This window comes from Mycteria americana, chromosome 5 (genome assembly GCF_035582795.1).
Source record: "Mycteria americana isolate JAX WOST 10 ecotype Jacksonville Zoo and Gardens chromosome 5, USCA_MyAme_1.0, whole genome shotgun sequence".
Taxonomy (NCBI): Eukaryota; Metazoa; Chordata; class Aves; order Ciconiiformes; family Ciconiidae; genus Mycteria; species Mycteria americana.
Genome location: NC_134369.1, coordinates 5,279,399 through 5,305,931, shown reverse-complemented (window position 1 = coordinate 5,305,931; position 26,533 = coordinate 5,279,399). Strand labels below are relative to the sequence as shown.

At 39.1% G+C, this 26,533-nt stretch overlaps 1 protein-coding gene across 1 annotated transcript in view; it reads right to left on the bottom strand.

The window, feature by feature from the left end:
* The window catches only part of NELL1 (neural EGFL like 1), a 215,005-nt gene that overhangs the window by 114,377 nt on the left and 74,095 nt on the right, over positions 1–26,533 (bottom strand). The window contains exon 8 of the mRNA XM_075501602.1: positions 19,040–19,165. Within this exon, the coding sequence (XP_075357717.1) occupies positions 19,040–19,165 (126 nt within the window). The remainder of the gene's footprint in view (positions 1–19,039; positions 19,166–26,533) is intronic.

Sequence of the window (26,533 nt, the reverse complement as noted above, 5' to 3'; positions counted from 1 at the left end):
TAAAAATTAATAGTAATTTGAATAGTTAAATATTAATAGTTTAATTCGGAAGGAGAAAAAAGGATTTCTTTTGATACTAATTTGACCCGGCATCCTAGGTGACCACACGATGAAGACGACAGGTGAAACAAATTAGCGTAACAAAACAATTGCCTGGAACCACAAATTGAATTTCAATGGGACACCTCACGCCGCTACAACCTAAGGAAGTCATCTGGTGGGGCACACCTCACTGAGTTCACACGCAGTTTAGAAAATTGATAGGATAAAAATGCGTTTCAAATATTTAACAAGAGGCGAGATAAGGTCAACCAGGAATAATCTTATAGCTGAAAAATTATACATATGCAGTATTGGTTCTTTTAACTCTCCTGTAATGAGAGGAAAGTAATCTTTTTCAGCCAGAAAGAGCTTTTCTGATTGATACATGTTTGGCATCCTAAAAAGTATTCACACTGGGAAAGATGAATGATATGTCACTAGTCCTGTCACCAGTGACCATACCAACACTGGCAAAACTGCTGTGTTTCCAAAGAGCTTACAAAAAGCAGCCATGCAAAGTAGGAAGAAAAGTTCAGCTGAGTTAACCCTATGAGAGACCTGAATGGCAGCACATAATGCAGCCTCGTATCAAATTCTTACTTCCAACAAGAACTGTGTCTAGGTGTGGGGCTTCGGAAATAGTCCGACACAGCTCAGCGGCTCCCTGAGTATTTGGGCGGGAGCGTCGATCTGCTTGAGGGTAGGAAGGCTCTGCAGAAGGATCACTGTTCCGTTTTGGGCCCCTCACTACAAGAGAGACATTGAGGGGCTGGAGCGTGTCCAGAGAAGGGCAACGAAGCTGGGGAAGGGTCTGGAGCACAAGGCTGATGGGGAACGGCTGAGGGAACTGGGGTTGTTTAGCCTGGAGAAAAGGAGGCTGAGGGGAGACCTTATCGCTCTCTGCAGCTACCTGAAAGGAGGTTGTAGAGAGGTGGGGGTCGGTCTCTTCTCCCAGGTAACGAGTGATAGGACAAGAGGAAATGGCCTCAGGTTGCGCCAGGAGAGGTTTAGACTGGATATTAGGAAAAATTTCTTTACTGAAAGGGTGGTCAAGCATTGGAACAGGCTGCCCAGAGAGGTGGTGGAGTCACCATCCCTGGAGGAGTTCAAAAAACGTGTAGATGTAGCACTTCAGGACATGGTTTAGTAGGCCTGGAGGTGTTGGATTGATGGTTGGACTAGATGATCCTAGAGGTCTTTTCCAACCTTAATGATTCTATGAGTGACAATGAGGGAACATAAGGAGAAAATAAGCATCAGGAGATCCCTCCTTTCCTTTTCACCAAAAAATGTGAATAAATAACCGTGGCACAATAAAGGGGAAGCATGTCTTAAAAATTGAGTATGTTTAACATGGACAAATGATAGCTTAAGATAAGCCTGTACCATTCTGTAGTGAAGAGGCAGCTACACAAGGCATTCTCTAATTTCAATGTTTCTCTGAAACTTCACTAGCCCAGGCACCCATGGGGAAGTGGTAAATTTGGACCGGGTGAACCAATGGTTAGTTCTGGACCCAAAATAATTTCCATCTTTCATTTCTAACACAAAGAACAGTGACAATTTTTGGCTCATTATCCTATTTTGGCTCATGAACCTATTTTCCATTCTTTCTCTGAACAATTCATGGGGAAGATTCATATTTTAGGTTTATTCTCTTTGAAATACTTACTTGGCATTATTACAGCCTGTGACTTTGTGTTGTAAGGTTTTCAAAAACCCTTTCAAAAAGAAACATTTATTATTCTGTGATGCTCACTGAGTGCTGTTTCTTGCTTGAGAAGGCACAGTGTAGGCTGTATAATAATAATAGAGCTATCAAAAAAAGATCATTAACTACAGCAGGATTACCACCTCATCTTGGGACAGGCTTTTCTCATTTTCTGTGTAGGCTGGAAGGGATCACCGCATCTCTGATCAATGCTGGTATGATAACCATTGGGCCAGCCATAGAAATAGAACAGGATTGAAAGACGATAAACAGCACTAATGGAAAAAAAAATGAAAATGGGGTGGTCCTGAACTACATGCACAAAGGAGGAAGTGGCATGGGAATAAGAAACAAACTAGTTTCATTTGCCGGTAAGAAAAGATACAGGAGGACAAAGCCATGAAACATAATATAAGAGAATGCAAACAGCTTTAGATTCTCTGAAAAAACACGAGCTAATGAGTAACAAATGCAACTTAGTACTTAAAAAAAAAAGTTAATATTGAGGCTTAGAAAGAATAAACTCAACTGAAAATGAATTGAGATGAACTAGAACAGAATGTTTAACAGTCTTTTCTGTAAAGCAAAACAAAAGTGTATACTTCATACGCTAGCTGAAAACATCAAAAAATGCAAGAATGTGTCTCTAAAAGAATGACTGTGATTCTCACAAAGTTTTGCATATTCTTTCCAGTTATTATAAAAGAAAGATGAGATAGTATTTAAAAAGCAGAGGTGAATCAGGAGTGTTGTTGTCTGTACCAATTCACAAATGTCAAGAAACTACAGAAAAAAATGTAGACATCATTATTATACAATGTCTGAAATTGATATTTCACTACGGCTAAAGTTTCCTGGCCTCCCACTGCAGTTATATGCAATTTAAGCGTTATCATTTGAACAGTTACAGACAGAAAATTAAAAAAAAAAAAAAAAAAAAAAAAAAAAAAAGAGAGAGAAGTGTACAGATACTTACAGGAGCAAAAAAACCCTGCAATAGGATTTTGTGTGTAATCTGTGTTTCATTGTAAAACTAAGGTAACTGATTCACAAAAATACTAAGATACTCAGTGCACTCTTGCTTTGAAGGATCTTGAATGATTCAAATGGAAATATCTTAGGACTATAATTATTGTTGTTGTTAAATAGTCTCTGGCTGTTATTCTCCTTTGACTGTTGCTTCTAACAGATTGGTTTAAGTCACATCAAATTCGCCTAATCTAATTAGATTAGATATTTCATAATAACCTGACTGCCTTTCCAGACACAATTTTACTTTAATCATATGTTAAGTAGTCGCATTTTTATATTAGATCTTAAAATGCAAGGACATTGAAAATTATGTATTGTGGCCAATTTAAATTATACCAACAAATAGCATTTGAAGGATTTAAACAGATAGCAGCAATTATCCTCCTCTTTGTGGAGCATCAAAGTGATAAAAATGATTATTTTTCCAAGATCACTATAATATTCATGTATCTACTTAACTTTCTTCCTTGGAAGGTCCCATTTGTTTTCTTTAAAGAAATGAATAAAAAGATTTAAAAGATTATGATTACTCAGTACTTACGAGAAAATGAATAGCAGCTACGGCAAAGGTATGTAAAATGAGTATCCGAATGTAGAAAACTCTCTTACCCAATATTAATAGAAAAGGCTCTCTTGCTTGGTGAAATTAAAGGGGAAAAAAATCAGGGTGGACAGACAGAAACAGGCATTTTACAGAACAGGCCTAACTGATAAAAGAAAGACTGTAGACAGCATTGAGTTTAAGTCCAATAATATTCAAAATAGTATCCCTTTAATGTCCATGAATAGCATGAATAGTTACACTAGCTAGGGTTTAATTATGAAACTATTGATTGTTATGGTTCGAGGCAGAAAATGATCATTAGATGGAACCAAGGAAAGAGATTCCTTCTATGATATGTTATAGTTGCAGGGAGGACTACATTTTCCCTGAGGCAACCAACTTCGCTGTCAGAGAACAAATACTAGGTCAACTGCAGTTCAAGGTGCCAGGTTCTAATAAAAAGGCCATTAATTTTATCTGAAAAAAAGAAACAACCATGGATTTTAGACTGCTATCTGAAGAGATCTCGGGTAGGAGGGTGTCCAGGCTTATTGTGTACCACAATGGGCCTTCCAGCTTACACTGCTTTAATTATTTGTTCTTCAGGAGTTCAGCTGACAGAAGACCAAGTTTACACTCAGTTTGGTTGTGGGAAGGAGGAAGAGTGGGAGGTTGGCCTTCTTGCCTTCATCTGAGGCTAGGTGAACCACTTCACGCAGCAGTATAGGACTACTCAAATTCATGCAAAAGCAGGTGTTACATGAGAGGAAACTCTGAACATGCACTCCATATTCTTCTTCCTGCTGATTCTTAGCTAACATAGAAAGGGCAGGCAGTGCGGTTACCTATGAATCATGCAAATATAGACATCATTGAAGGCAAAAGGCTAGCATGCACTTCAAAGATTAGATTTGCATTTTTCTTTATCGGGAGGCATTGAGTAAAAGGAATTTCTGATTGCTTTGCATTAGAAAAGGCTAATGTGTTCAGTCGTACTGTATAAAGATTTAACATACTCAATGAACAAAAATTATAATCTTTCATTTTAGGCAAAGCAAGCAGTTGGGCAGAAATTACTAAATCTTTCAGAACAGTGGAGAGGACTTTTAGTTTTAGTTTCTGCAATGCTGATCTTAAAGAGCTTACACAAAAGTTTCGAGAAGCAATGTAAGTTTGCCTGTGCAGGCTGCTGGACTAATTCAGTACTTCTATACCATTTTCAGGCCACCCTGTGCCATACACCAAGTGGAGAGTAGTTTGGATTTATTCTTCCTATGGTACTTATTGTGTCTTATCTTTACAATGTTTGTTTCTAAAAGGTAACATCATATTGAACCGTGAATAACCAGAGAGTGAAAGAACTGTTACAGGATCTTCAGACCACCATTGCTTATATGGCAAATCTCCTTTCTGTAAAAATGCACATCTAACACTAGGAAATAATAATGATGAATAGAAATAAGGAAAGAAACACCATCTGTGTAAATTTCATAGCTTAAAAAAGTGACTCTAGCTTTATATTCCTAAGACTTAATTGAATAATATAAAAAAATGATTTTGAGACCATCACCCAAAGTGCTATCTTCAGAAGATATAAAAGAAAAGATAAGGTCAGAAGACCTTTCTCTGCACAGAATTATTGTGGTCGTAGAGCTGTCAACAAGGAGAAACACAAGCAGGATTCATTAAAGAAATCATTGGAAAAAGTGCTCCATGCTAGCAATTTACTTACTTTTTTTTTTTTTTTTTATGTTGTAAGAGAGACATGGCTTTTTTTTTGTATAAGCAACCTCTGTTCAGAAAGTAGCTTGCACTCTTAACTTAAATCCATTTAGAGGAGAAAAAAAAAGTCTGAGATATTAAAAGACTAAAATAATAATAGGCCAAGGTCCAGCTGTTTACAGAGTTAATGCCTTCAATCACTACCTAAACTTGCTTAATTTCTCTTCCCATGTAGCACATAGGAAGGAGAGACAGAAAAGTTCATCAAAGCAGACTCCAAAATACATACAGTGTGGAGTCCTTCTAGAGGTTTGCTGACAACCCATTACCCACATTAAAGTTCACAAAGGGAAGGAACTTAAAATTTTGCAACAGATGCTTAATACTTTGCAAGCTCAGATCCAGCTTGCCAAGTTTGACTTTTGACTGGAAAGCCAACACATGCCTGCAGTAGCATCCAGTAGCAACCTGCAGCTCAGCACCTTGCAAAATCTTTCCAATAACTTAAGTCTTATCCTGACTTTCTGTAAGGCATATTTACATCTTGACTTTATTTGTTCAGTATACAAATTGCGAACTGTTAAAAGATGCAACGTGCTAATAAAGCAGGAATAATAGCTTTTCAGTTTAAGGATAAACCACTACCAAAATATCTGTTGCTGGAAAACCTATATAACTGGGAAAATCTACAGCACAGGATTCAAAATTGATTTGTTAATGTCTTTCAAGAGCTGTCTGAATGTACTCATATGCCAAGCACAGTAAGCACTTAATCTATAGTTCTCCTTATTTTGCTAATCGGTTTCAAACTCAACATCTCAAGTTAACTATGTTAAGAACACTAAGCTTTCCACTGGAACAGAAATTTGGATTCTAAAGGCACTTAACCCACTGAAATAATGTAAGAAAATCATCTTTATGGACTCCAGAAAAAAATATCAGGTAAGGGTTTCATATTTCAAAAGAAGCATGAATTCATTTTGTCAGTAAATTAATTAGCCTTTTTTCTGCAGCACAAAACCAAAATCCACATAGGGTAATAACTGCTCTTGGTCCCTGATCCAATTTATGGATCCTGACAGGCAGTCTAATGGCACAGATGATTTTTCATAAATCAACAATCTCAGAGCAACAAATCAAAAGCAGCAGCAACTTAAGAGACTTCAGAATCCAGTTTGACAGTAGACCTAAATAACCATATATGGTTTCATTTCTACCAGCTATAAACCCAGCCTCCGGATTTTGTGGATTTGTAGGTAACCTCACTTTTAGCAACCTCAGCATTGACTGTTACCTTACTATTTAGCCATATAACTTTTTTATATGAAGCCACACGTAAGAGAAAAAGAAAACCAAACCACCACACACACACAAACCCAACCCTTCCTGCTAATTTTCACATCTGAGTTTGTTCCAAGTGGAAAACGCTTATATGACTATTTCTTGATAAAACATATGCAAAAGGCTGGGTCCTTGAAAGAGGCCTGCATATGTTACATATGAGAATACTAAAGGGCTCTTAAATTCTCCAATCTCATTACAGCTTTTTGTTTCCAAACTTTCTTTAAAAAAAGTTACGTTTCAAATTCCATTAATGCTTTAGATTAATTCTTTCCAGCTGACTTTTTACACAACTTCTTCAGTTTCTGTGCAATAAAGAAGCCTCTTGCTGTCTTTATAAGTATCATCAATAACGTTCAGCTGTGGATACTCAATCACTCAAAACTGGTCATAAGTTTTAGCAATCCAGATGGAACAAGGCTGCTCTATTGCCCTTAAAAACAGTCCTTTCTGTTTCTTCTGGAAGCATCAGCCATGAAAGACAGCATGTGTGTTTACGTTTCACTCTGCCTGGTGCCCTAAGCAAACCATTCTGTAAGATCTGCCATTTCTGTTACTGTCACACATTCCACATCAGCTAGGAATTTTATTTAAATTTTTTTTTTTTATTTTCTTCTGTAACTTCTTTATGTTAATAATCCTTTATGTCAATCTTTATGTTAAAAATCAGTGGTTCAATTCTAACAGCAGCGACAAGAAAAAATGCAAAGGAACTTAGATCATCAGATGCCGTATACATCTTACTTGAGCTTACAACAGTTAAGAGACACCAGGTCTGGGAAGAGAAGAGTCACTTGGGCTGTGGATTTTGAATCTTCACTGATGAGCAGAATAAACCTAGTTTCCCAAGTGTGGAGTGAAGCGATCAAAAGACTGTAGTAAGTGATTTTAGCGTGCCAGGCAGAGAAACAGGGAACTGAATATGCTTTTAATACATTTAGCTACCCTTGTTCCCAGAGAGAAAGGATTAACCTCCATGCCTAAGACAGAACCCCAAGCTAGGTGGGGCCACAGTAGTAATGAAAGACATTGAGCCTACTGACATCCACACCACGGTGCCATGATCCTCAAAAGGCACGCTCCGGTCCAAGCTCAGATCATAAATGTGATTTTCTCTGGGATTTCATCATGATCCCAGAAACATGAAGTTCCCTGTACTGTTGCCGCACATACCCCCTGTGCCTTCCAGCACCCCGGGAGCAGGCACGGCATGCTGCCGCTCACAGAGTGGGGCTCAGGCAGGGGTGCCAGGCAGCACACAGCTACCCGCTCCATTAGGTCACGGAAAGCCTGCAAGACGTTTCCATTGCAGTACTCTGCATGTGCGAGCTCTTTTTCCCAAAGGTGAAAGAGTGCTGATGATGCAATGAGGGCAAGGAGTGAAGGGACCTACACAGAAGAGAAGGATATATAACAGTAGAGCAAGATTAGATGGAGTCTACCTTCTTGCTTTCCCCATTCTGTTATGAAGTGCATCCAGACACTGCAAAGCCAGGCAAGATAACTATTTACCTTTTCTATTCATAAATTGCTTACAATTGATGATTTTGCATAATGCATCATAGGGTTTGTGGGACTCCTAAAAGCACTTAAAGAGTGAAGTAAAAGAACAGAGCATCTATTTAGCTTTGTACTGAGCAGATACTACCAGCACATGCAAAAAAGACAATAACATTTTATGTTGTGGTGGAATGTGATTACATTTGGAATGTCTTTGCTTTATTGCAAAGCCACATTTATGGCCTAAGTAAAATATAGGATGCAGTTCCGAATTGGATAGATACCAAGGAATCTATCTGAAAGCGAGGCTCCGAAGATCAGCGGGTTCCTTTGCCCCTTTGTGGACTGTACGTGTGCCTAAATATACACATGCTTAATTTACTGTTTGAAGAAGAATTTGCTATGTCAGATAGTCCAGAGAATGCTACTTTCAATATCTGTGCTATTTTTAAAGCAAAAAAAAAAACAAACAAGCAAGCCAAAAACTAGCATAAAGGACAAACATTGGTAGATAGTTCAGCATTACAAAAGCTTATATACATCAAATTTTGTGAAACAGAACCCTCCATTACGTGAAGCACAAAGCAGACTAAACCAAATCCCTAGGATCCTGAAAACATGGAAACTTTTCCTCACCATAAATAAATAGGAAAAAAAATATTTTACCCTTACAGGTCATTAAGCTGTCTCTCCGCAGACATCCTTATCCTTTGCTTGGCAGCCCTGTTTTCTGGCCCCTTCTGCTATCATCTGTCATAACAGGGAAGCCTTCCCCAAAACACCTGATTATCTCAGTCTAGCAGCACGAATTGTATTTTCTGAAAACAAACTTTATTTGTAAACTCTGAAAAGGGAAAAAAAAAATCTAAGCACATAAAAATGGTAACAATTATTCTAATGGGAGCACGATTAGCAAGACTAGGTCATTCATTTGTCTAGCTCTGTCCCACTTCTCTGACAATGAAGAATAAGAGTTATTTCTGGAAGAGTCAGAAAAATCCCCAGTTTGAGCAATTATTACATGCAATCATGGAACTAAATAGGAAGTTTCATACTAGGAGGCAAAAAGCCTACAGTAGAAAGCATGAAAATATGAACTACAAAGTGATAGATCAAAGCACCTCTCTTTCTCCCCCTCCCTGCGCTATTCCCAAAGGCTGTATTTCTTAAGGACCAAGCAAGTCTGCGTGCCAGTGGCAGCTCCTCTACACCCTTTAAAATTATTTCACAAACATTTCAGAAAGGCAACACTACCAGATTTATGGTTATTCACTGATGTTTCCAAATCCAGAAATAAATTTAGGATAGCTAGGTTATCAGACACACTAGCATTCACCTGCAAATACTACCCATAGTATATCTGTATGTTCTTGTTCATAGACAGAACATAAAGGTCCTCCAAAACCAGAATGAGACCACCCAAAAGGACAAACCATAGTGCACACCTTCAGAGCAAGAGAAACGCTGCCCTGTCCCCCACCCCCTAGCACACACGTTTCTGCTGAAAAAAACCCAACATTTTTTAAGTTATCTGGGAAGCTGCAGAACCAGCAAAGCACGAGTCGGACAACCTACAATGCGTGTCTAAACAGGGCTTACACAAAACCCCTGCCACTTCAAACAAAAAACAGATGCCCATCATTGAACCAGGGTCCTAAGGTCTTTTCAGTATCAAAGATGGCTCAGAAGGCGATTCTCTGATCACTTGTATACAGTAACTGACATGCAAGAATCAATAGTTGTTAATAAAATATTAGCTTTCTCCCAATCAATATGCACACTTCTATGAAATATTCAGCACAGGTATAAAAATGAGATCATAGCAAAGTAAGAAATATTAATATATTATTTCCTTGTGTATAAAATACACCTTTAGATTAAAAAAGGAAAAACCAAGGCCTGCAAAAGCCTTTGTCGTACACATTTCTCACTGTCAGAAAAGCCCATCAGACATAAGCACCATGAACTTTATGGAAAATTTTCTGTTGAGCTTAACAAGCTTTACAGAATTCCTTTGTTTCGGAAATAAAGGCCTTACTCGGGAAATCTTAAATCCAAGCAGCAAATACAAAGATACAACAGCAGAGTGGCAAAGTGCTGCACGTTTCACAGATGTGCCGGTTGTTCCTCGGCAGACTAGTCTCATCCGCCATGTCACACTGCCTTTCAGGAGGAAATCCCCAAGTTGCACACTTGTCAAATCCAAGTTAATATACCGCAAGTTCCTGGCCTTTCTAGAGGTCCAGTGATTGCATCCCTGATCATTTCCACCACTCCTTAAATCGAAGTGGTAGGAATTTGGCAGTCCCATGTTCCAAGCGAATGGGCTCCTCTTCCTCCGTAGGGGATTTCTTTGGAAGAAATCATATGTATGTGCCCACACACCGTACAGATTTTGGTCACAGCAGGCTCTGGATACTACACACTGCAAGATATACACATGCATGTTGGAGCAGCATTTGAGCCTTTTTTCCTAATATTTTCCAACAGTAATGTGCTCATTATTACTGAAATCAGACAAGCCATTTAACCCGTTCAAGCACCAAAAGCAAAGACTACAGAGAGTCTGTATCTGGCCATTAGTCACCCAGCTGACATTTCTTCTTTGTCTAGCTGAACAGTGTGTATGGACAGAAAAAGAGGATATACCAGGGGAAATAAGAGAATTCCTGTCCAGCGCGGTCAGCGTTGGGCCTGGCTAACCGGCCTTTGGCGGCAGACATTAACACAACCCAGAGAATCAATATGGGAGGTTTAGGCCACATCTGCCGGTCTGACTTGCTAAGCCCATGCACACTGCACCTCCTACGTGGGATCATTCTTTAGAGCATCTTCCTTCACACACGCCAACAACCTTGCAGCTGAACACAAAAAAAAGCTTTTGTGAGATACCAAAAGTTTGAGGGCACAGGCCCAGCGTTTTCTGAAGGGAAAACATCAAGTTATGATGAAAACCCCCTTAGAACATTTTTGTACTGTTCAGCCATAAACCTTAAAATAGGCTTTTAGGTTACAGATGAGAAGAGTAAAGCATATTCATGAAAAGAGATTTTAAATATTAAAAAGGACTGCGAATAGAAAGGTCAAAGCATTCTCCGTGTTCACTGAGAGGATGGCAAGAGGTGATAGGCTTAAATTGTGGCAAGGGAGATTTAAGGTAGCCATTAAGCAAACCTTTCCAAATGGCTGAGTAAGTACTGGGGGCAGGGGAACAAAAAGGGTATTACGGAATTTCCCTCACTGAAGTTGTTTGGGTTTTTTTTTTTTAAGAACAGGTAAGACAAAGGCTGTTTCAGGGTCTGTGGATCCTGCCTTGAGGAGGAGTGGTGAACCAGATGCCCTTCTCTACGATTCAGTTACTTCCATGATTTAGTAGGAGAGTTCAATTCTGTGTCTGAAGAACAAAGAGTACGTTACAAATGGTTTCTAGAAACAGAATACAGCATGGGGGAATTTTTTGCTTGTTTGGACAGAGAAGATGACAAACCCTGGCTGTTAGAGCTCCAAAAAGATCAGAACTTGATTGAATAAACTCTTTCCCAAAAGCAAGCTACACTCCTGAAGGCATTAACACTTAATGTGGAAGCAGATGACTAAAACATAAGAGCTTTTTGCTTCCAGCCACTACCATCAATTCTACAGCCGCTGCATGTTTTCAAGATAGCATGTTCCCACTAAGAAATTAGTGTGGTGGCTCTCATTCCATCTCTCACCTCACGGACTGTTTGCAGTAATTGCTACATTTGGGAAAGAGATCAAGAATTCATGGGCCATAGAAATAGATTTAGTCCTAATGTATCAAGGGGAAATCCTGCCATAAGAGAGCTCAGGACAAATAATGACCAGGTGACATAGAAAGGCTTGCCCTTGCTTGTTCTTTAGATAGACGGCTTCATTCATAGGTCTTGAATGAGTATTAAATCAATATTATTATATTTAAGCATGAGCTTCATGCTTAAGTTTATGCATAAGCATGAATATGCATATGTAAAACAATTTGAAATACTAAATTTTTGTGATAGCATATACACCAGCACAAAAGGCTGCAGCTAAGAAATCATGTAAAAATGCTAATTATGCCTAAGTCAAGAAATACAACTATCAGCATGATTTGCGGTCAGCTGTTTAATTAATTTTAGTATTAATAAAGTTACAGAAAATCAATGTGTCAAAAGGACTTGAAAGGATTACCAACTACTCTGGACAAATTAGCAACACTTCCATGCCTAAAGCACAGGAAAGCACAAAGATTTTTAATTAAACTATTTACCGCTGAGGAATTTAAATCACTATAAATATTACATTTTTAGTACATTTTTTCCTCAGATTGAAAGCACTTAGGAGCAAATAATATGCAGTTTCCCAACGGCATTTTTTTAAAGGAAGGAAGGTAAAAAATGTTGCAGTTAAATCCCGTAAATGAAGGTGAAGTCAGGAACAAAAGAATGTAACGTGGCATTTAAAATTAGAGGACTGGGGAATAATTCAACTCCAAAGTAACAAAAGATGTTACAAAACTGCATGGAAAGAGGAAGAAGAAGATTTATAATGTGAAGGTCACGTGGTTACTCAGGGCCCACGCACACTGTGCTTCAATGAACTGCTATCGGTTCTAGTGAAAATATCATACCTATAAAAATAAACCTCACTGTTCACTGAATCCTTGTTGGTATAAGTCTGTGTTTCTCCCATGTCTAATTCTTCTGATTCTGTTTACTAGACGCTCCAATGCTGCCACTGTCTCAGCATGAATTTGGGCAAGATGCTCCGCTTCTCTGTGCCTCAGCTTCCCCTTTTCCAAAACAGCAATTAAATACTTATCAGCCTTCTAGGGATGCATTGAGAAGCTACCTTATTCATGTTAGTTCAGCATTCTCTGACAATACAAAAGACTAATCCTTTTTAGTATTATTATAAACAGAGCTTCCCTATGGCAAGAGTGCACTAGTTATCTCTCTATGGGACTTATCTAAAGCCAAAATGAATGCGACTGAAAGCTTTCTATTGAGTTAATGGGTTTGAGTCAACACCTGCATGCGTATCAGTCATCTGACGTGGAGTAGCTCCGGTTTTGTTTTGCTGGATTGACTCAATACTCTTCTAGCCTTCCGTTGACTTGTCCTACAGAGCAAAGAAATGCTCTCTGATGCAGGCGATACCCATTGGTCCACAGATTCCCCGCTGCTGAACTTGGCCAACAGTCCACTGAGGGACTTGAAACAAATGTTTCTGCATTTCAAGGCACCTGGAACTAAACAACTTTTCCCTTCACAGTTCTGGGAACAGAGATGTTACTGACTGCAGTTCAAACAAGAGAGTACTACTTAACACTAAGAGCTAAATCCTGTCCTGCCTTTTAGCACCTGACACATAAGGATGTCAGGAAAGGAGAGACCAGCATAAGAGTATTTCGTGCCTGCTGAGCTAGTACAATCATAGTGTCGTCCCTTCAGGTTGGCTTAAGACCAAGTTCCAAATGCATTTGGAAGTGCCTGCGTGTTGCCCTGAAGACACAGTGCAGTGAGAAGACAAGCACACAAATCAAGATGCAGCTCGTAGGAGGACAATGGGCTCAGCGCGTAGAGGACAGAATGGACTCCAAAGCAGGGAATGCTTCAGAGAAGTGTGTATCAATATATTAGTGCCAAGTAAAATCAGGAGGGCCCAGATCTGCCTGAGGTCCTTATCCCCAGTAACACCCATTGTGCTGAACATCTGCTGCCTAAACTATAGTGACGCATAACTATGACCTCAACCCAATTAATATTTTCATAATGTTTCTTTAAAAATTATGTAGCGCTAGGCAAGATACTCACTAATGATATCCTTTAGAACAGCAAGATCTAAAGAGGGTTCTTCCCCAAAACATATTTGAAAACTATTCCACCACAGACCTACCTTCAACTGCTTACTGACCCAGACTTGGGTTTTCAGCTAGCAGACCCATCTATCAATTCACCAGCTCCGGGCCATCATGTGAACAGTGGTAACGCTTGTTTAGTGACCTCTGTGGACAACCAAGACCCTGCACAGTACTTTGAAAGTTCAAGTGCCACACCAAAAATACTAACGTTGCTTTCTTGAATGCTAATTTAGTTCACTGAAAAGGAAAAGGGGGAAAAGAGGGTCCGTAGATTAGATCGCAGAAATGACACTGTCTTTCAAAGAGTGACTGTATTATCAATTGGCTGCCTAAAAGCTTCTATTCAGGTCTTTTTCAAACACATGCAGTTGTTCTGAATGAGAGGCCAGCAACCTGCCCTTTGAGATTGCCACTTCACCATTGTGAAACTTGCTGCATTATTAGTATTATCATGGGGTCAACTACACCACCTTGAACCTGACAGGTAAACTCCAGCCACAAAAATCTAAAGGCATCAATTTTAGTGATAGCAAACCATTTGAACAACATTTGTTCTAACCATAGCAGGAAATTTCTGCAGTCGAGTTGCCTTTCACAGATAGGGGAGGGGAAGAAGGGAAGAGCAGGAGAAGGGGGCTGCTGTTTTTTTCTCTTGAAACTGAGATTTCTCAGAACTCTATGTTTTTCTATGCTTTAGGCACAACTTTTCCAGTAACATGCTGCAGAAGGGCTTGTTCTGAAAGGTGCATTGGATTCAAAACTGAATGCTACTCCAGAAGCCACATAGGAGAGAAGTGAAGGGCCTTACGGGATAACCTGTCAAAATCATTAGGTTTTCTTACTTCTTCTTCTCTACCTATGCTGTAAATCAAATTAGCATATAAACTACAGACTAACATTTAAATTCTAAGACTTCTTCTAAACATTATATTTCTACAAAATATCCATTTTTCCCCAGAATTAAAATACCGAATGATGTATTTTGAAAATACTTCCTGTTTCTGCTGTAGATAAGGGCTTGTTTCTGCACGTAACAAATAATTCTTTTAGTGACTCATTGCTTAGAGAACACACAAAATGAGGACTGAAAAAGGGTTAAAAGCACAATCTGGTATTCAAACATCAGGCAGAACTGCACAACTCCCCAGTAAAATCTGGAGATGGGTTCCTTTCACAGAGGAACAACATCTGTCAGCATACCTTGGTGCATAAAGAGGAGGACGTTTGCATATAGGTCGCACCACATTTTGGCACGACATGCTGCTGACATATGTTGGGTGGCCAGATAATTTTCCATACTATTTCTTGAAAAGATGCCCCTAGAGAAAAATGGGCCGAGTCATTCTCAAGTCCAAAGTTTCTTCATTTTGCAAAAGGGCCATGAGTAATACATGCAAATAGAGGAATAAAAATCTCTTGGTACTCTCATTTGCAAAGGTCTTTTTTAAGCTTTAGTGCATAACTAGTGAATATTTGTAGGAAATAAAAAAATTAAAACCCCAAAAGAGAGCATCCAAGCCCAGTAATAACTACACAAAATGAGACAAACAACTTATTCTGTGAATGACTGCAGGATTTTAAGAAGTTTTCAGTGTCTTATGCTGGCCCAAGAAAAATACTGCAAAATTAGGGTATTTTTTTTTTAAATGGTTATCATAGATGTTCAAGGCCAGGAATCTTTATCATGGCTACCTTCACAGAAAATGCCAGTACCATGCAAAAACAGATGAGACCCACCTACACTGTCACCTCGTCGTATCAGCATCATATATCTAGTTATTACAGATAACTTACAGCCTATTAAGGTGAACCAGCATTTGTTTCCTTGATTGAATGGCAGTGGGACATAGAAACTACATACACATCAGACAAATACATGCATCTTCAAAATCATACCAGAGAACAGATGAACAGATGCAGCCCATCAAAAATAAAATCATGAGATTTTTATGATGTAATTTAAAATGCTTCAAAAAGCATGAAACTAAATAATGCACTTTTGAAGCAAACTCCCAAACTGGTATGTTAGAAGAAAGCAACCCAACAAAAGTTATTTTGCAACAAACAAGCAGGGTAAAAACCTGTAGAAGTCAATAAAATGCTTTAAATCAGTAGATTCCAGTAAATGAGAGCATCTGGAGCAGCAAATCTTGCTGCCATTTTCAGACTGGGCAAGACCGTGATTTACCTGAGAACAGATAAACAACCTGTCAGCGTCCCAGGGAGAGACCGAAAGAAGCTTCCGATTCAAGGGTAACTTTTCTTAATAAAACTGTCTTTCAGTCAACAACTTAATTAACATTCAGAGCTCAAAGCTCTCAGAATGTGAGCAGGAAAACACTAATGCACCTTTCTTGGTGAACATAGGTTAAAGTTATTGCTAGGCTGACTAACCTGTCACAAAATGCCATGGGATGAACCTCAACACACCAGGTCTTTTGCTTATGTGAGACTGAACGTTGATTATTTATTAAAATAGCCGCTACTTAATTTTAAATCGTCGTTCAAAATTCAGTATAATTGTAGACTTCATACAGAATATTATTTTAGTCACTCTGTCTCTGTGACTGCATTTTCTGTGCAATCAGCACAGCTTCCAACACAGTAGCTTCTTACTGATAACCACGAGAAGTTCCTACTCCACGATTCTCATGTTCAGAAATGGGAAAGATTATTCAAAAATTGTTTTGGGAAAAAAAGTTTCATCAACACCAAACCAGTAGAAATTAGTTTAATTCGAGAAAGGTGCAGAGTTATAAGAAAACACACCGCAAGCTGCATATTCAGAATTCAGCAATATCCAAATTAATTTAATTTTGCTCAATTCAAATTTGACCTAGCATTTCAATATTCACTTGGTTTCTTTTAATAAAGATAAAACCCTCAATAGAAAACTGAAATATTTCATTCAGCTCAAAAATTTTTTCTGACTTACAGCTTCCACATATCACTGCTTTCCACCTTTTGAAAGCCACCAGAGCACAGGGGCCGGCCACCAAGGCCACCAAGCACAGGCCTGCTCAGCAACACACAGAATCTGCTCCACAGATTGAATATACCTCGATGAATTAGACTCCGACTTCCCAAAACGTGACACCTCCTGCTCTATGGAATAACCTTGCTTTTAGGCCAACAGTGTATAAAATACATGCAATGCTGTGCACGTGCCTTAAGCACTTACGTTTGAAACTTGTTAACCCTTATCTTGAACCCATTAGAGCCTGACCCCACGTACACAAAATTCAGCTGTAATCAGAATGCCAACCCATCTCAGGCTTTCAGATTTGTCCCCAAATGCACGGTTCAATAACAAGATAATTTCTCATTTATTTTGTTTGAATAAAGAGGAATAAGTTTAAAAAAAACTGAGTAATAGCTACAATCTATTTTGCTTGTGCCTGTTATACATTGCTGCCAGCATGAGGGGGAACTAGTTAAGCATTTGCTGCCTGATTTTTTATTATTATTGTTATTTATTTTTTTAGGATTCATGAGAGGAAAAGTCTGTATAAACATAATGCAAGACACAAAAACAGGATTAGTGCTTCTATTGTAAACACTTATTTTAAATACATTTATTATTATAACATACGATTATTTCTAGATACAACAGGCAATGAACCAAGTTTCTCCTCTTCTATATTACATACTTTCTGTGCTTTTAAACTGTGATGTCAAAAAAGAAGTCATTTTAGCACGACAATAAACCTGCAAGAAATAGTTATCTCACTCACGCTATTATTTCATTCTCATACCGGTTCTGGATTTTTTGTGTGCGTGCACTTTAAATAAATGTTCATCCATTACTGTCAAGCAACTTGCCTTACTACATCACACTTTTTCTGTAAATCACAAATACCCTGCTTTCGAAACCATTTGCATGCCTAATGATAGTGCCTTGCTGGAAAGAAAGGAACATTAGGAAACCAGTAGTGCGTATGAGAAAAGAAAGTGTCAGATTATCAAAAACACTTTCCCCATCACTGTGAAGGCCGCTACCTCACACAGCACACGCTTTTAGAACAGTATTTAAGGGCTGAAACTTTTCTGACATGGCAGATTGTAAAAGATCAAGGAAAACCTCAACAGTTTACTCAAAAGACACAGATTATGTAGAAATAATAACTCTCTGGGCAGAATAAAAATCAGTTTCCTGGCAGCTATTTAGTATCAGCCTCTCTCAAGAGGTGGGCAGGACTTTCCTACAGTTTTTATGAACTACATAATCTTAGCTACGAGACATGCTGTCATCATGAAAGTCAACATTTCCTATGACCTTCCCTAAGGATAACATGTGCATTACAACGTAATTATTCGGAGCTGGAAATCATTCTCATATTGAATACTCCTGTGCCATCTTTCCACTTGAGAAAATAGCTCACCCAACACAATTCTAAACATGGTATTGTGTCAAGCTGACTTATTTCCATTTCAATAAATCTGCCTGCTATTTTCCTCGTTTACCAGACAGGTGCACCATCAAAATAATCCTGAGATCAGCCTTTCTGGAGGGCTGTGATTGAAAGATATTATCCAGTTAGGTATAGTTGGACTGAGCGATTCAGCAGCTTCTCACATGTTTCCCAGAGATCGCCAGGGAAGGTTCCTTAAAAACTTCTAGATGGAAATGAGACCTACCTACCTTCGACTAAGAATTTTTAGCACTCATTTTGCTGACAGGTATTAAAAGAGAATCACCGGATTTATTGTCTAATGCTATCCCGCTTGTTCTCTTTTCTCAATAACATGTGTCATAGTCCTGGATACATTAATTCTCAGCATTAATAATAACAATTTCCAAACCATCTAACGATGTATTTGGAGGACTTTAGACATTCAGTTTTGCTTTTATAAATTTGCCTCAGCTCTGTCCAGAAAGCTTCTCCTCCTGGATAATTTCTCATGTTTCAATCCACTGACCAGTTTCAAAGCACAGGTAATAAAACAGTATTTCTTCTCACCACACGTGTGATCTGATCTCAGCCTTTGCACTTCGCCCGCAAGCCAGCTGTGGGACACGACGGGACCATGGCCCGGTGGACAACGGCACTTGGTGCGTGCACCGCAGGGCTTCTTGAGCCACCTTCTAGTTAATCCCAAAGGGCCCATACATAGGAAAGGTGCCTCATACCACATTTACCCATCTCGCTTGTGCCTAAATGTTAAGCCAGCAGAGGGCCAGCTAGTATGTGGCATTTGGTATGGCACAGGGGCTAATTAGAAGCTAAGCAATACACACAACACAGAGTGTAACACTACTATTGCTGCATAACCAAAAGCTCACCTGTACAGGAGAAATCATCCACACGGACATATCCCATGACACAGTCACAACGATAGGATCCAGGCAAGTTAACACACACGGTATTGGCATGACAATAATGCATCTTGGCAGCACACTCATCAATGTCTGCAGGGAAGAACCAAGGAAGTCACAGTCAGGCTTAGTGAAATGAATAACATGACACAATATTAGAATAAGAGAAAATAATTTCCATTTACAACTCCAAAGGCAATCTGGTTCAACTCTAGTGTTAAAGAACAAGGCACATTTAGTAGAAAAGTATTCTTTAAAATAGAGCTAAAAGTCCTGTATCATAGTAATGGGTTCCTTCCACTGTTCTTCTTGAAATCCTGAATTTTTTTAACACTGGAAAAGTAACACATACATTTGGGTTTTTTCCTATGACAACATTAAAAGACAAAAACTGATGCAGATTTTTCAAAACCATAAAACAGCGTCAGAAGTATGCAACACTGAAAATCCTAACTCTGTCTCATCGGTAACCTAAAGCATGAAGGCACAGTAACTGTACAGCATGATATCAGTTGCAGTGCTGGATAGATAAGGCATTGGCAGCGTTTGTCAGGCAATGTAGCAGATTCAACTGCAGAGTTGATCAGCAAATATTCCAGCCCTCCAGATTCACCCAAGTGCTCCGAGTGCCCTATCCCTGAAACATGCTTCTGCTGCAGAAGTTACTCAACAGCACTCTGGGCTGCTTCTACATCCCGCGCAAGCAGAAGATTGAGCCAGTCACCTAAGCCCATTTTAAGCCTGCTTTACATCATCCCAATGGAAAAAAAAAAAAAAAAAAAAAAAAAAAAAAGGAGTGGTAGCAACTTGACCCCACATCTCAGTTTGCTTGAGCAATCTCTCTTGCTGCTGCAAATCCAAAATTCAAAACTGTTTTCACAATAGTGAATCAAACCGATCATTTACTTGCCTGTTTAAATATCCCAAAGCTCTATGATATTGTAAACTGTAAAATCTTCCCCCTTCCTTCCCCACAAAACCAGATATTATACTGAAGAATTCTCTTCTTTTTTTCTCAGCACGATAGATTTTCCGCTTAGTAGCACAGATTTTACATAAAGTAATTCATGGTTTTCAAAAGATTAATTCTAGTGTTCCATATGTCCACACAAAGAAAGATGAATCAGACTCATTTCCCCGCCCCCCATTACTTTCACCTTGTTATTGCTTGCTCACACTCAAGAGAGGTATTAATTGACAACACAGCCGAAGAACTTCCTCAGTCGGTGGGGTAGAGATAAGTCGGTCACCCCACAGTGGGCTCTCCTACCACATCCCTCCGCACAGCCATTTATCGAACATTATACATGTTTCTTTTCCGGGTTAAATAAAGGTGGCCCATGCACCTGGGTAGAGACCGGTAATTAATGTCTTTTGGCAGGATAGATGACACATCATGAACCTGGAGAGACCAAGCTACAGCTTCTCCCTCACTACACGGTGCTTACAAAGACACAACGGAAGTGCTACAAGGGGTTAGTACCATAACATCAGGATTTAACCCCAGAAGATGGGGGAGTTCAATTGTGCACATACTGAGTTCTTGGTTGCCTAAATTCAGGTATCTTGTTTAACCTCCCTAAACCGAGGTAAATCCACACTTTCCAGTTGAGGTAAATCCACACGTTCCAGACTCTAAAAATGAAACACATGCCAGCTATACTCACACTTTCTATACTACAGACATCTGTCCAGAAGGAATGACTAGCTACATCACTTCGTGTTGGCCACCAAACAGCTGTCAGTTGGCAGTGATTTCTGACTGCTGCCAACTTGGGCTGAATTAGAAACAATGGCCTGCAGGCAAAAGACTTTGTATACCATTGCAAACACCTTGAACTATCTCGTGCCCACATTTCTGTTGTTTCTGCTGCAGTGCCACTTGATTAAATGAATTTTAAAAAGTCAGGAGCATCAATATATGGAAGATAAAAGCCAAGAAAAATCCTCCCACATGTCTTGTTATCACACCACTGAGTGCTAGAGCCACTTGGGAAACACTCAGGTGTTGACATGTGTTCACACTGTTCTGCTTGCAGCCTCTTTTTAATAGGCTTTTGGAGCATAGCTTTGAGGAGTTTTGTTCTTGCATATCTAATAATTTTCTAGCATAAAAGGGAAAGGAACAAAAAGATGTCTGAAAAGAAAGAAAGAATGTCAAAACAGCACCCAATTCACCTGAAAATTAACCTTATGCACTACTTTCTATCTCCAGCTTCCTCATTGAATTCACTGGACAACACTCCTCCTCTTTCTTCCCCCAAAGGGAAGCGAGAGGATTAAAAGTCTCAAAGGTGAAGGAATTTGAACTTTGATTCATCGCAAGCAAGGCCCATGTTACCATAACACAAAATATGACAATACCCAGAGATAAAAAGAAAATTCACAACCTATATGAAAATATCGCTGTGGGAGAATTTCTCAAAAGGAGACTAAGGACTTGAAGTGATGACTTGACTATAAATAGGGGAATTGCGAACTACTGACACTGGGTTGCTGCAGAAGTCCTTGAGTCCAGGAAGAAAAAGACTGGGCCTAACAAAGGAAGCAGGTGGAACAAAAGATCCCTCTCTTCAAACTTTGCTCATTTATTTAACTCTCTTCTCAATCTTTCTTGGTGCATTTTCCATAAAACCTTTCAGTATTTCACATTTTCTTTTACCTTTGCAGTATTAGCCTTCTACTAATGCACGCATTTCCTTTACAGAGAATAATATTGAGAGGTCAAAACTGGCAACAGTATTTTCTTATTAAAGCCTGCAGGGCAAAGCTAAGGCTGTTGTTCTGGACCGCAATTCTACAAATTCTTGTAAAAGGTTAGGTGTTCATCACAAAAAGCTTTGGGTTTTTACTTAATATTGTTAGAGTAAAAACCATAAAGCACACAGCGGTATATATCAGCTCAGCTGTAATGGAACTCAAATTGTGATTCATGTGTATAGATTGCTTGTCACATTTGAAATATTAGAGCTCATCTTCTAGTAGTCTTTTGAGGTGATAAAAATACATGATTTATGTTTCTCTCTAGACTTGTGAAGTAGTTTGTTTTTCTTTTAAAAAGGTATAGTTATGGTCTTTAAAATGAGACTTGACACAGCATAATGATCATTTACATATCACCAGCTTCCATCTACACAAGCTAGCTCTTTGCGGCAAAGACATTTGGGCTTCAGCTTTTCGGTAAGGACCATTACGTTACAGGGTGAGTTGGTTTGGTAAGCGAGTGCTATTCTACCAGGTTCAAGTGTTTCCTTAATAGTCAACAAAATGGGGTTCATTGCCTATACAGAGCTCTCTTTACCACAGTACTCACCTACCCTATAGCTAATCAGTTATCACCATTACTCCGTGTAGTTCTAAAGAGTGTTCGTGAACTTCTAGGGAAATATACTCGTGTTCTCTTTTATTATTTGTGCCAGCGCACGCAGCGATGCCGAGAGTACAGCGAGGCAAGAAAAGAATCCCAGTGGAGCTACCTGCTTCGCACCCGACGTGCTTTTTGCCCCGTGGCAGGCACTCATCATCTCATACCAAACAACCAAGCAAAACAAGATGGGATGGAAAGACAATACAAATGGTGTTCAACCCATGGCCAGTGAAAGAGGCTTCCTCGTCTGTAAATGTACTTTACAAACTTTACAAACCACTTAACTCTTTTCATGCCCAACCTGGAATCCTATTGCTAAATAATTAAAATATTTAAATATGACAAAGAGACACCAAATCACAACTAGAGCATCTTTTTACTGTTCGTCCCCTCCAACAAAACTCACATCAAACCAAATTAATCTCTGCTGTAAAGAGGGCATAGTTCCTGTTAATGGCAATGGGAGTTTGTTCATTCACCCAAAAGGCGAAATGGCCCTACTATTTTTTAAACTGTTAGTCCTGTAATAACCACGAGTGAACAATCTTAAAGCAGACTCTGCCTCTGGAATTGCAGACCACTGTTTGCATGCATTTAATACCAATCCATTTGGACATTAGCAGTATCATCACCTGTTGTTTGGGGCTTCATAGTTTAATTACTGGAAGACAATAACATTCAAATCAAAACAAAATGAAACAAACTATGAAGCGTTCCAGAGCACCAACAAATGATGTATTTGGAAATCTGCTAAATATCAGAATCGATTATTCGATTTGCAACTATCTCCCAACTACTCGCTTTCTCGTCAGGGAGCATATTTTCCCAAACTTAATTCTAATTTTCAAGCACTCTGTAAGGAAGCAAAGACAGAAAAGCAAACACAGGGGAAAAAAAAAAAAAGGACAGCTTTGCAGAAAGCTCCAGTCTCTGCTTCACCACTCCCAACTAGAAAACATTATTGGGGGGGGGGGGGGGAGGGGGGGAAGTTCCCCTCCCCCCTTTTATTCAAGTTAATACTGTGCCTTGACTTGAACTGTATTAAATCCTGGTCTAAATTATCTGGATTTTTAAAAATGTAAAACCAACCTGTGTTGTTATTTAAATAATATCAAACCTTAAAATATGTTCACAAGCTGATGGAATCATATAAACAAAGTTTCCAAAGCAGCGGAGCACAACAGTAGTGGAGCATCAGAAAGGTCCTAAAATTTCACTCACCCTATGCTTATGCAAAAACGAACACATGCTATTTTACTCCACTGACCTCGCAGCTCCTTTTTCATTATATTTACTTTTGGTTCTCCAAATTGTCCTTGATTCTGTCCTCTCCTGCTCTCATCTCCTTTCCACTGCCGGACTCGCTTGACCTTAGCTCTGCTTGCTTCTTTTTTCCCCCCTCCCATTGTTTGTTCTCTTTCGCGTGTGTCTAACACACCCCGTACCCATTTTTCGCCTTTAACATAGGGTTGGTTTCTCAAATTGCGCAACACAACCCTCAGCGAGCTGTAGACTAGACACTAGACAACACTAGACAACAGCAGTCAGCAGTTCCCTGTGAGCTGGCAGCAGCTCAGCTGCCCCTAGTTGTTGCCTGAGTAAGAAAAGACTAATTATTGGCTGCAAATGCTTAAGCTAGCCTTAAAACTGTTTACCAACTTGGACTCGCTGAAAGTAATTCATCTCCTCCAAGGCAGGGCACAGGCAACCCTCGCCATTCCTCTGACTTGGAGGGACGGAGCTGCCGCCCAGCCAGAGGCAGGGAAACAACCCAAACCAAATGCAGCTAAGCCAAAGGAAAATTTCCTTTCAATAAGGCTGAGAAACATTACCCTAACGTCGTTAAGTAACTAACTAGCTAAAAATGCCTTCATAAATTACGGCTGGTGTAGCATCACCTGGGAATCCATAAGCAATAAAATAACTATCAATATAATAACATCGGGAAGTACTATCGCTTTGACTTTTAGAGCGTCATTAAAATGGTGCAGCCTCTTCCTCTGGGCACAGCATAAAAGTGCTCTACATTGATATACCTACTTTATGATCAGGACAAGAGTACAAATATTCCAAATCTGCTTTCTACCAATTTAACTGCCCCTCTAGGGATGACAACTGTATAACTATCAGGTTAAACAAATAAATAAATACTTAAAAACAGACATTCACATGCAAATCACACTTGAACACTCATACTTTCCAGTGCAGACCAGCCCTGAACTAATGTCACATTCCTGAGAAGGACAAAAGAAAATTCAAGTGAAGCTACCTTCCTCCTCTTTACTTCAATACTGTTAGGCTTAAATTATTTTACCAACCACACTCCATAAAGCAACTGGTCGTTCTCAAACAAAGATCACAACCTTAGCACTCCTTTGCTACCTATTTCTCAGCTACATGAGTTAACAGTCCACCCAGCAGTCATACAGGAAAGTGGTTCCTTCCTAAAATCTGCTCTGATGACATTCAGCCTTAGACATTCAAATATTGCCTAGGCACAAGATGAGCTCCTCTTCTCCATCCTTGTTAATGCTTACAAGAATACACAAATTATTAGTCTCTTTAAGTTACAATTTTTTGCCTTAAAAAAAATGAAAAACAGAGCTTTTCACAACCTGAGTCTCCAATAATCTGACCAACTCTTTGGAGCCAGGATATTTCAGCTACAGTCATTTTGCTCATCATTCCTCAAAATATCACAATCCTATCATGAAAGAAGCACCAGACTCTTTAAAGCTTGCTGTCCAGACTACCTAATGTCCCTCTAAGTGAGGAGATTTTCCTTTTATTATTCTACTAAATTCTGCTCCTCTCTAAGGAAAACTGCAAATTTGCAGTTCCTCTCTCCCTTGTGCTTTCCATCACTACACTGGCAATTTACGATGCATGATTAAATATCTGTGTGGTTGGTTTGGGGGGATGGTCCTCAAGAGCCTTGAGATCTCTTAGAATAAAAGCAGTTTATTTAAATTGAACTTTTTGCACAAAATCATTTAAATCAGTTAGAAAGCTGCCACTGACGTGTTAGCATTAAAGAAAATACAAGTAAAGTGGTGGTGTTTTTAACAGAAAGGAGATGTTTTCTTAACCCTAAGTGAATGACTGCATTCATTTGATAAATACATTAATAGAAAATGTTCACAGACTTATAAATATTACTTTTTTTAAAATGTTTGCAGCTATAGCTCTTAGGGATGGTTGATAACTTATTCATAAGTTATCTCTGACAGTTGCAAATAAGTTATTTTAAAAAATACGCAGCCAGAATTCACATATGATAATGCAGCTTAGAGAACACAGATTAAAAATAATCACAAAAAGCAGAATCAAACATTTGGGGGAACAGGTTTTGGCTAACGGCAGCAGCTCAGTCATTTGCTCAAACATGCCAAAGCAACTAGCAAAAACAAGTCAAGATTCTTCTTGTAGAATAGCAGACGCTATGATGTTTAGAACTTAACTGAAATCCAGATTGCTTTATCCAGGATTATTCAAGCCTTTTAATTTTTTCTTTCTAATTATTCTTTGCAAATATACTGATATTTGTATTTAGAATGCACAGCAGCAGAACAGGCTACTAACTGGTGTGCCTGAGCGGGTGTAAAGACTTTTCTTTAAAGATGCTGCTTAATTTGCTCTTCCACTAAGTGGCTTATTGAGAGGCTATGTAACGACCAAGCTACTTGTCTGTTTCGGAGTCTGTCTGGCCAGCAGGATTCAGAACTTTTACCCAAGTCAGCGCCACCGTCCCTGCTCTCCAGCTCTGGCTTCTTGGACTCAATCAAAGCAGATCAATGTCTTTGAGGATAGTCTGCTACAAGGGATTCATGGATTCTGAGGAGCATTCATTACGTCCTCTCGTGGACATTATGGCAGCGAGGTTCATCGTCACACCCAGGTATTTTAACATACTCAGGAATACCAGCAGCTACTTCAAGAAAGAATTCTATATTTCAGGGAAATGACCTGGTGTCTATCAGAAAAAAGCAAAGAACACTTATGTCCTCTCAAGCTGTATTAAGCCCTCTGAAGAGTAATGAGTAAGATGTGACTGCTTCTGATTATAATGACACCACTTCAACTAAAATGGAGTT